The sequence below is a fragment of the Dermacentor andersoni genome, chromosome 10 (assembly GCF_023375885.2).
Source record: "Dermacentor andersoni chromosome 10, qqDerAnde1_hic_scaffold, whole genome shotgun sequence".
Taxonomy (NCBI): Eukaryota; Metazoa; Arthropoda; class Arachnida; order Ixodida; family Ixodidae; genus Dermacentor; species Dermacentor andersoni.
The window spans coordinates 101840921-101853029 of record NC_092823.1 but is presented as its reverse complement, the minus strand read 5'-3'; the positions used below and the strand labels follow the sequence as shown (position 1 = coordinate 101853029).

Genomic DNA, 12109 nt, shown 5'->3' with positions numbered 1-12109 from the left:
CAGCAACCGCAGAAAAAACGATAACTCACTGAAGTGAAGGTATACGTCCGTTATTCATGGATTGGTTTTTGCTCCTCTAGAGCATGGACACATCGTTTTCGTGTTTGTTTGTTTTTCGCCACTTTGCAGTGTAGCATTTCATGAACGGTGGTTGTGTTGCCTTTTCCGTCTCCCATGTATCAGGGATTGCTACTTGAATTTTATAAATTTTGGCGTCACGTTTTGAACACTTCTTCACAGTTTTATATTCTCATATAATAGGTAAACACGTGAAGCATTCAATTGTTAAAGATTTCATAAGATTAGAATACAGAGAGGTCAAAACGGATAAGTAAATAACGCAAACTCAGGCTGCTACCATTTTGTCTTATATGACTGAAGTCATCAAGTTCGAGCTTTATTATGCTAATAATACTACATACTATTAACAGTGCAACAGAGACAAACAGATTAAATTTTTCCGTATCCAGTGAACATAAAGCGCCGTACTACATTGAAAGTCACGCTCGCTGTATTCATTGTAGTGCGTCTGACTTTAAGACATGATTGAGAGGCTCGATAATTTGGTGGGTAATAATGTATCACTACATTTCACAATTTATCTACTGCTGTTCAGCACAACAAACTTCAAAGGAAAGTATTTCTTGAGTTCAATCCAGAATAATGCGTGACCAGTTGATGAAAACAAAAGAATTGTCGTCTACCTATACTGAAGCAACATGCTTCAAAGAAAATCTATGCGGGTTCCTTTAAAAAAGGCATTTGCAATTAAAGCGCAATTCGTCGTGGTGCGCGATTCAGGGTGAAGTGTGCTCCAACATTTATACAAATATATATGAGAAAGAGGAGCACACTGTTCTTGCGCCGTAAGTAATTTTTTCATTTCTTGGTTAAAAAGTACAGCTTCGACACGTGGTGTTCCGTAGCTTATGTTTGGTCTAACGAGTACACAATTGTTTTCGATGTTACCTATTGCTGGCCATTCCGAGTCAACTGTTTCTTGAGTTTGACATTTCCAATAAAGAAGAAATACGTTGAACTAAAGTAAGCTGTGCTTGAAAGGCCTATGTATCACTATGTCAATCACGTTAAAAGAACACTTGTGATATATCGTACTGATAACTTCGCACAATAACTTCGAATATGCTCCAAAAATTGTTTTTAGGAGAGGTCTTAATCACTCACCGTGATGCTATTTAGCACTGCATGACGAGGCGAGTATTGCTTTCGGCAAACGCTCATATGTTCAAGGTGACCATTGAATTTGCCGTTTATAAGCCATAAAGAACGTTCAAGATAACTCTTACGGCACTTCAGAGACTAAAGAGCAATTATAATTTAAGCTGCGTGTTAAATTGCGATTTTGGATTACCAGAAAGTTCAGTTTATTTTTGAGTGGTCTCTTGGTTAGCCACAATGAAGCAAGAACTAAAAAGCCCTCCAGGCTGTTGCGTAAGCTTCATCTGACATAATTATAGTTCTACATACTCTGTTCTAGGCTGGCAGATAATTATTCAATATTGAAGCAATATTGAAGTGCATTTTAAAGCAGGTAAAGATTCAACGTATAACTAGTTTCCTAATCAGAACTTCTTATGGAAAACAGCCCAACAATTCAAATGTAATTGAAACCTTTGACGCGGGTGTAACATGCTGAAACTTTAATTATTATTCGAAAATAAGAGAACCGAAATGACGTACATCGTTTCTTCTTAGATTAGGAAAGAATTTTCTGAGAAACTGTGAATAGATATCGCTGCACTGAACAAATTTGGCAGGGCTTATTGGTGCACATAGACGAATGACGGCGATGGTAGACACACAAGAATTTATTTGGACAGTGAAGCCTGGAGTTGTTGGAATGTCAGATTTATAACATGTTTATGTGAAAGCTGCGGCCTTCTTTTACATGTTTTACTCTAATTGTCTAATGACTTTCTGAGAACAACTTGGCTTTAAACTTGCGAATAAAGCATTATTTCCCTCATACCTGTAACATAGTAGTAGGTAGGCAGTGTGTTTTTGAAGGCCTCCGTAAAAAAAACACATAAATAAAACAACAGCGTGACCAATGGCGGGATATGACCCAAGCCTTCAAGCCCGGAAGCCTTGTAGACCACATGCTCATTTTACTTCTTTGGTAGGATTATATTCAAAAGCTGCGTGGTTGCTTCTAGAGAGTCAATTAGCCGCTTGAGACGACTGCCGCGTGTGTCTCGTGGCGTAGGAAGAATTTACTTTGAAAACAAATAACATACAAGTATATCAGTTTCCATGAAGCCACATGCAGATGAATCGCATGAGTGTCTAATTTTCAACCTTATTGCATCTTTTACCGCGTGTAACGTCGCATAGCAACAAATCAATAAAGGCGACCTTGTGGGAATTTTGTTTTCCTCTGTGAAGCTGCCTATGGTTAAACCGCACCGCAATGTTACGCTGAGTTAAAACATAGCGTAACGTTAACCATAACCAGACCCACTGGTAAAGCGCACTGCTACCATGTGCTTGCCTGTGGCTTCTAGCGAACTAAGAGGCAGTGACATTCTAGCCCTTTCGGGAACGTCTCACACGATAACCCAGAAAGGTTTAGTGTATTTCTGACGGACTAAATTAAATCGTCGTTTTCAAGCCATCCCATTTGTTGTGCGTCACCTTGTTGTTTTGTCATGACAGGCACTTACATAGGACACAAAATTGATCGACCCGCAATGTTGACCTTACAAAAACACTTTTCCCCACCTGGTAGCAGATTGTAGAAAGAAAACCGGCTCTAGAATGGGGAAACTGAGATAAAAAGAAAGGACTGAAGCTCATTAGGTCATGCGAAGGCGTTGAGTACCAAACCGAAGGCCTGTTGTGGTAAAACAATAGAATCAAAGGAATACGAACGCTGTGGGTATGCAGGTGAAGGAATAGCTCTTGTTGTGGTATACTTCTATTTCAACACCTATCTTGAAATCAACTGAGAGGTGCCCCGGTTCACTGCCTATATCTGGAGGGAACTTATTCCGGCTATGAATGCAATACGATTAATGATGGTGAGGATGATGATGGCCGGCAAAAAACAGGTTAAACTTAAAGCATGAGTTCAGATGGCCCTAGGTCACATACTTTGCGTCTGTCAGTGCGCAGGGAACACATGCCATCACATGCCAAAGAACCTTTGGGGCACTTTTAATGAGCGTTTGAGGTGGAAAGTACTGTAGACAGGCACGATGGAGCAATAGGCGAAAGCTATGTGAATGTCTAACATAATAGGTTTCAACTATGCATGGCACCACAGCGTGTAGACATGTTGCCTTGGGAAAGCGTGTAACTTCCAACTGTGCTGTAAAGCTTATTCTACCTGCAAAACCTCCTTTGTATCCTAACACTGGTACACTGGTACAACGCAACGTGGAGTGGAAGAAACCAGCCGTGCCCGCCAGAAGAAACAACAGAGCGCTCCGTTCCTTCTTCTGGTCGGCTCGGCTTGCTTCTTCCTCTCCATGATGGGCAGTACCAGTTTTGGAAAGCCATGCCAACCCTCCCAATCCTCAACACTAGTGAACTCCTTTGTATCATTGTCGTAGATTATAGCGGACGGGACATAGAAAGGAACACGATGCAAGAGTAATGTACCCCTCTCCCCAGCTGCACTAGGCCGAAAATGTGCAACCAAATTATTAAAAAACAACGAGTAATATGTCCTAATATGTTTACAAGTGCTTTGCCGGTGCCGTTGGGTTCTTCCGATGTGTCTGGCTCTAAAAGCGCGCACACCATTCAGTTTGATGCGGCAGGACCAGACTGACCTTTCAAAAGAACGGATGGGTGCGCTAGTTGGTAATGCATAATTATAAAAACTTAGACCTCTATAAACACACAGCGCGTGAGCGCGTCTGGTGCGTGTGTGTGTTTTTCTACGTCCTGTGTGTTTATAGCGCCTTAAGTTTTTTTATAATACTGATCTTTCCATCAAGCCTCTAAAGCTTTTCAGTAAAAGTTGAGGCGTGTTGTCATGGTGAAAACAAGAATGAGGTCGTCGCTGGAGTTGCTGTTGTGTGTGCCTGCGAAGCCCGCGAACCGTACCTGCAGAGGCCGAGGCACGGCCTCCACTATACTGTTGCCAAATGCTCGCTCAAACTACCAAGCTTGTCCAACCTCCAGCTTGCCCTTCTGGCTCACAAATCGCCAAACTTTGTTTACTAATTCTTTTTCTTTTTTTGCACAGAAATCACTAAGGAAGACGTTTGACGGTAGTCTGTGCCAACTTGACGAAGAGTTCAAGGAGATGCTGGGGGTGTTTGCGCCATGGCTTCTTGCACCAGAGAAACTTCATACCAAAAGAATTAGTGGGCAAAAAATCACCTGCCAAGAGCTGATGAACTATTTCAAGGTATTGTTTTCAGTGATTATCTTCCATATTGTATGCGCGCGTTTTTCGGCAGGTGTATACAGATGTCTTTAAGTCGCCTGGACGGTTTTCGGCGAAAACACTATTGGAGGTGAGGCCATGAATATTTTCCGTCGAGGATATACCAACACCGTCCCTTTTCGTTTGTCTTTCTAGGCGACGACGCGTGAAATAAACCGATCAGCCAAGGAAAAAGCGAAGGAATTCTATAAAACTGAACTTGGCAAGGTAAGTGGCTAACGGTCAAACGATTTTATTTTTTTACCACCGAAAATCATACTGATGCTTGACGCAGGAAACATATGAAAGCATTGATGTGCTCAAGCGAAACCACACTCGGCTCCTCAAAAAAGCGATGGCACAATTCAATCGAACTGTGAAGTTTGGAGACAAAGAAACCTCAAGAGAGTACTCAATTAGCTTGGAAAAGGTGAGCTTAAATTTTTTTTCTTTCGGAGATAACTAATATAGACTAAGCGGAGAGCAAATGTCCGAGAACGAATCATTGAACGCGCAGCAGGAGCGATTCTTATCACGTATATGTTTATAAATAAATGGTGCTGATATTTAATCGTCAATCCTGGAACAATACATAAACTTGTAATCTCATATACAGAAAAAAAAATCCAGAGTTACTTTATAAAGGATCAATCATTTGAGGGCTTTAGCTGGGTCTGGACCTTGAATGTGCATTGATGTGTTGCAACGTGAATTGCTTTAGCTATACCACGCAAACGCTTCATCTAATACTTCGTAATAACTGTCGATGTAAAAGGTAGTGTCGAATTGCACTCGACAATTCAAATCGACAGGTGAGAACACGATGTATTTTTGAAGCAGTGGCATGTTCGCGTAGCGACACAATTCTAAAACGTTCCGTATTGTCCATGTCCAATTATAATATGCTGCAGATTTCGATTAATGAATGGCGAGACGCAAACCAAGGGGCTCAAGTTTTGTTGGAGGCAATCTTATAAAGCTAACAGATAATGAAATCAAGGACAGCGTACAAAACGCTATTTATTTATGATTCGACGAGTGGTCCGTCAGAAGTTCACGCTGTTTGTGGTCTGTTTGTGAGTCTGTAATCTGATATCTTTTACGCCAATTTGGGTGACTGCGTGAGTGATAATTGATATGTCTTGCTTTTCAAGGAACTTTTACACTAACTTGTGTCATTGGGCATGTGACAATTTGTATGCGCCCTTCTTCAATGAACCTGTAGCGACGCTTGCCTCAGGCCCAGGCCGCAGGCCACAACTCGCTCCGCGTGCAACGCCCGTCAATGAGGAGGAAGTTAGCTCCCTGCCGCGCAGGGTGCGCAGTGTGATGTAAAAAAGAACAGTTAAAAACACAACGTTGCCGGAGCTGGGTCTTCCTTGCATTAGCTCTGACAAAGCCCTTTCACACCAACTTGATTCGTTGCGCGTGTGCAACTTGGTATGTGCTTCAACGCTGATTTCGCGTTGAAGACAGACACGCGGGACCCTACCTTGAAAGCGGTCTGCGATGGAAGCTCACTGTGGTGAGCGCTCACAGCTTTGTGTGCCCTGTGTTCTCGCCACTTAGCGCGCATTGAAGCGGCTGGATTCGTCAGACTTTGTATGAATCTAAAACAGCCGCAACGCCAGCTGGCCAGCTCCCGGTGCCTATACTCCTCCACGCGTCAAGCCGTGCGTGCAAGGCGGCCAATTGGGTCTTTGAGTGAAGAGAGCCAACATAGCGCATGGTGATCTGTGATAAGGTTGACGAACTGGCTCAGCTAGCAGACAAGAATTGGCGATTACCCAAACTAGCCCAAGGCACTCGCAATGGGCTATAGACTAGCTCCGCTTTAAGGCTGAAAGTGATTAACATAAGCAATTGCGTGATTTATGTCTCACTAAATTTGGTAAGAAATAACGGTAATGCTATGGCTGCTCGGGTCAGTCCAAACTTCTATATAGGCAGATGGATCCAATTGGCCCAAAATGGGTGTGTTTTATATTCAAGAAGCAAGCGCTGAAAATGCGTCAGCTTTTTCGGGGCCCTAACAGAATGTGACGTCCCTCTTTATGAAATTGGTCAAAGGACGGGTGATCGTGGCCAAACCGTAAAAGTGTGGCAGTACTCATTTCACGACCACTGTCGATGGTAATGCGAGTAGCATTCGAGCAATGTAGCGTCACTCTGTATTTCTGAATTGAAGTTCATTTAACACACGTAGTTGTCGTTCTGGAACTTCCGTTGTTTCAGCTATATGTGGAGAGTAGGGGGCTTACGGCGGCTTGTCGACCATCGTGCCGGCGTGCCACGGGGCGTTAAAAATGCCGCTACGAGTAATCTTTACTGATGAGAAATAAGTGCAGAGCTAATGGCAACAAATAATTAGAATCGGGAAGATACTTAACCGTTTTGCTGCCCACCTCATTCATCGTCCACGGTCGAATCGGTAACGCATCGGTCTGCTGTGCTAGGAGAACAGCGTTCGAAACCACCCGCCGGACCAACATTGGTCCCTGAGTATGAGGCAATGTGTACTTACATGCCACTTTTCAATAAACCTCTTTCACGCCTGCATGAGTCACGGTAGATGCGGGCCTGGCTAGGTAACTCTGTTCGAAGAAACACCTTGACGCTGAGTCGGAGCCGTGGGCACGCCCTACTCGACCCACGCTTGTCTTCAATGAACTTCATTGATGCCAACTTGGGCCCCTGGGTATGTGCCATTAGGTGCGTTCCGCTCTTCGATAAACGCCTTTGACGCCAACTTGGATAACTAGGTATGTGCCACTAGGAATTTGCCGCTCTACAGCGACGTAAAAATATCCCTTAAGTTTTTACAATGCTGGGCGGAATAGATTCCACGCCAGAGGGGTTCCCCGAGGACAGAAACCCGGCGCGTTAGCAGGCTGCACCGAAAGTGAACTAATTATCTGTTTGCGTGCCGCTTTGAAGGAACGCCTTTCACGCCAGCGCTTCAGTGAGCTGTGCTATGAATACACTGTGTATGTGCCCCTCTTCAATGAACCTCTCGCAATCATAGAGAGTCACTGAGAATGTTTCATTGAGTGGGTGACAAGCGAGGGAACAATTCTCAGCTTACGCAGGCATCGGTGCGCCGTGCTTCTCTTCTCAGAAGCCACGCGGGCACATCTCGGTTGTGCCATAAAGTGCAGCAGCGTGTCCATGAAGAAGTGCGAGAGAGAAGTGCGGTTGACGCATAACCCGTTTCTCAGCGTTCGCACGCTCCAGTGCGACACGCATTTCGGAGGCCAAGCGCAGGCTTCGCTGTGGCAGTTCTAGACGGCGCCGAGCGTTCTTAGGGGGAAGCACGAACGAGGATTACCACTGCAGTACACGCGTCATACGTCACTCGTTTCGACGGTGGCAACAAACTGTTTCGCTATACTCACTCAACGCTAAACGCATTACCGCCGACAGTCATCGTGAGAAGAGTTCCGCCGCTTTTTTAGCGTGCACCAAATGTAAGCATTCAAGCGTTCTCGCGTTCCGCAGATATTGCAATGCGGTCGTATGCTACCACACCCGCCACCACGCGTTCGCACCTGAAAGACACAGCATCTGAGAGACCACATTTTGCTTTATTTCCATTGAGCTAGTGTATCTGGTAAAGGCAATCATGTCTAAGAAAGCACGAGAAAATGACGCTATTACTTTGAAATTGAAAGGTCCAATTACATTAATTAAATTGTCCAAAGCTGCATGAGCTGAACCCATTGCACGCATCAGAAAAGAAGCAAGCGTTGCATGTTCTGTTTTAATAAAGGGCTTACTGGATAGAAATAATATTGCATAAATTCTTATTCTTTGCTAAGTTGAGTAATATTATGCCATATTTCTTTCTCGCGTGCTGACACTAGTTGCGCTCATCTTGAGTTTGTGCCAAGAAAACAGCTTGTGGAAATTAGACATAGTAAAGCATATGCACGAAATGCTTACATAGATCGCGGGTGCTTGTAGGATCTAACCAGCTTACGTAGCAAGACTCCAAAAAACACTTAGAATGCAGTCTATTCTCCTCAAACTTCGCCACAACATACACACACGGCTATTGCAAAGAAACTGTCATTCTTATCAAGTGAATTAGGGATCTTATTTATTCACAATGGCTCTTCCTTTTTCTTACTGCCGCAATGATGGAGTACGATTGTCGTAATTTGCTTTCAGGTTACCCGTCCTTACTAGCTTGTTAGAAACAAAAAGAAGTCAGACTTCAACAATGATTGGCCCCATATATGCCGACTATGGGAGGGGGGCGAGAGGGGAGGCGTGGGGCAGGAGACCTCTCCGGCACTGCCGAAGCCTAACCCACCTTCCACAAACACAGCTAAAATGTCGTTACCAGAGTGCTGTCACCAAAATCATTTGAGGTTTCTTTCGACTTGCCTCGACGTTTTAATTTGAAATTTCATTGTGGCTAATAGCTTACTCCATCATTATTGGTGCGGACGTGCACGGCTTTTAATAAGTACTTTCGCTTTGTTTCTGCAAATCGTGACCATATTAAGACAAGCGCATTAAATGTAGTAGCGGAAGCTGCCTCATTTGTATTTTCTCACTCAACATGTTTTAAGATTTCTACTGTAAACACCATGCACATACAAAATATACTTAAATATACACAGAGGACAAAGTTTAATAAATTGTTGAAAGAGAAGGAGGTAGTCTGGTAAACATTGTTCCTGAAGGTATGGATAGCCAATGCATAGAGAATAAATGGTTGCTGTATGTTCACCTCGCTTCAGATTGCTTAGTGTCCCTTTTTGTCTCTGAGAAAAAAAGTGATTCCTTCGGCAGAGTCTTTCATCAACAGCGTGTGAAATGCAGGTGAATGATATGCGTCTCAATATTGCTTCGCTATACAGTATAGCAGTGCTAAAAACTCATGAAAAAAATTCTCTTCTCATAATTTCCAACATTTATTACGGGTTGAAACATGGTCACTTGCACGCAGTGGTCATAAATATATACAAGGGCGTCCAATTAACTATCATGTACCCAGATTTAAAAAAAGAGCAATTTCGTTACTCGAAGAAAACCTAGTGCATATTGTTTCTGGTACCAGTGGAGTACCGACCACTTTTTTTGTCAGAACTGAGTTTATTTAGGTAATTGTATTTGTTTATCTAACTTGAGTCGTACTATCGTAATTATCGAAGTGTCAGTGAGGCATTTGTAGGCACCTTCAGCGACGTATTAATTGAGTACAAATTTTTCTGACCGATATACGAACCCCGCAGAATATGAAAAATATTAGGTGACTGTGCTCCTATCGGCATCATAATGCAGTGCCCTCGAATAAACGCTGCAACAGTTAGCACAAACATGCAACTAATGTTCGCAGAGCTACACAAACTCAAACGAATGGTAGAGGATGTGCAAACAAAAGCCGCAGCCGTCCCCCGAAAGAGGGTCAGTCAAAGTCCGGGAGCTCCTACCAGGACACCGAAAGCTATAGAGCACACTGATAGCGACAGTAATATTCATGGATAATATGGCAAACAACACAAAGAGCGGACACATTGAAATCTGGCAATGGAATTGCTGCACGCTATGCACTAAATTGGCTAATTTCACGCACTACATAGAATCGGCGCCAATCCCTCCCGACGTTATCTGTATTCAGGAAATAGGGAAACAAAATCAAAAACTCAAAGGTTACGAGCTTTATGCTCACCCTGACTACCCTCAAGTAGCCACCTTTGCCAAGAAGGATGTCGCGATTAGCGTAAATTATTTTTTCCGGGAACCTATTTAGCACCAGATAATCACGATTTGGCCGCAGAAAAGGGGCAAACCTAAAACAATTATTGTCAACGTTTATTGTTCTCCCAGAGAAAAACAGCCGGATTTTGAAAACGTGGTGGCCACCGCGGTGCGACTCGCTCAAGGTAGGGACAAATTAATATTGTTAGGCGACTTTAACGCTCAACACTCAAACTGGGGCTACAGTAGAGTCAATCCCAAGGGCATATTGTTAGCAGACGTTGTCGAGCGCTACGGACTTTTCCAGCTAACTCAACCGGATCTCCCAACGCGAATCGGGAACAGCGTGTCCCAGGACACTTCCCCCGACCTCACGTTCACCAACAACGAAAGTGAGACGCGATGGACGAACCTAGGTGAAAACCTAGGAAGTGATCACTATATCTTAAGCATATCGGTTAATGCAGCCAGGATTCGAAGAGCTATTGGCAAGGCAAGGCTATCCGACTGGACCAAATTTCGTGAAAAACAGAAAACAATCGGCAGCATAACAGACGTAGGAGAATGGGCTGAGGAGATCCGAGTTATTCACTCTAGGGTCACCAAAACAATTGAAATGACAACGGAGGCTCCAGCCGTGGATCGTCACCTGTTGCATCTCTGGGAAGCCCGGAGAGGCCTCACAAAAAGGTGGAAAAGGCAGAAGCTTAATCGTAAACTTAGGATACGGATAGCTCAGCTAGCGCAGGAAGCTAACGAATACGCACAAAAGCTAAGCGACAGCAATTGGCGTCAGTTCAGCGACTCGCTTCGGGGCACGTTGACTACAAAAAAAAAACATGGCGCATTCTTCGAAGTATGATTGACCCGGGAGGAACAAAAACAGTCGCGAATCGCACACTTAAGCTGCTTGAAAACGAGTTTGAAGGTCGGGAAGCTGACATCATAGACAAAATTAAAGAGATATACGTAGGTACTGTACCGACCGGGCAATCCACCAAACCCGTTTACGAAGGACAGGACCAACCGGAACTGGACGCCCCCGTAACCTTTGAAGAGCTTTACGCAGCGGCACACTCCTTCAAGAAAAACACGACCCCAGGGGTAGATCAGGTCACGAACGCAATGATTCGCAATCTAAGTGACGACACGCTAAAGAGCTTGACCAAATTCTTTAACGACACGGTCTGGACAGAGGACGGCGTCCTTCCAAAAGAATGGAAGGAAGCAAAAATTATTCTTATTCCAAAACCAGGTAAGCCTCGTAACATTAACAACCTTCGACCCATCTCCCTAACGTCGTGCGCGGGGAAACTCTTTGAAAAGGTTGTGCAGGTCCGGCTCTCGAACCACATAGAGCTAAACAACATGTTGCCCTCCAACATGTTCGGTTTCCGACCCCACGTGTCAGCGCAGGACATTTTTCTACTACTAAAGCACGAGGTCCTGCACCCCAACAGAGGGTCCGAAGATAAATTTGTACTGGCATTCGACATCAAAAAGGCCTTCGACAGCATCTCCCACCACGCTATTCTGGAGGGACTGGAAGCGGTGAACTGCGGATCGCGAATTTATAACTACGTGCGCTCGTTCCTCAGCCACCGCACGGCCACAATCGGATTAGGCTCCACGAGGTGCGACACCTTCAACTGTCCCGACAGAGGTACCCCTCAGGGAGCTATACTCTCTCCACTGCTATTCAATGTAGGGATGAGAAAGCTAGCCCTGGAGCTAGATAAGCACCCGAATCTCGGTTGTGCGATATATGCCGATGATATCACGTTCTGGGCTCACCAGGGGTCCTACGGGGACAAGCAAGAAACCCTTCAAAAGGCCATAGACGCAGTCGTGGAATACGCGAGGGCGGCGGACATGGCATGCGCACCAGAAAAATCGGAATTCATTCGGGTGCGTGCGAAGTACGCAAGAAAGAAGGACTGGGTGCCGCTCACTTTGACTCTCGACGGGGTGCCAATTCGTGAAGTGGAGACACTCAGAATA

General features: G+C 44.5%; 1 protein-coding gene across 3 annotated transcripts in view; it reads left to right on the top strand.

The window, feature by feature from the left end:
* The window catches only part of LOC126543586 (atlastin-1-like), a 58069-nt gene that overhangs the window by 18525 nt on the left and 27435 nt on the right, over nucleotides 1-12109 (top strand). For all 3 annotated transcript variants that reach the window (XM_055077690.2, XM_055077689.2, XM_050190695.2), the window contains 4 exons: nucleotides 4217-4381; nucleotides 4434-4490; nucleotides 4556-4627; nucleotides 4695-4829. In XM_055077690.2, coding sequence (XP_054933665.1) covers nucleotides 4217-4381; nucleotides 4434-4490; nucleotides 4556-4627; nucleotides 4695-4829 — 429 coding nt within the window. The remainder of the gene's footprint in view (nucleotides 1-4216; nucleotides 4382-4433; nucleotides 4491-4555; nucleotides 4628-4694; nucleotides 4830-12109) is intronic.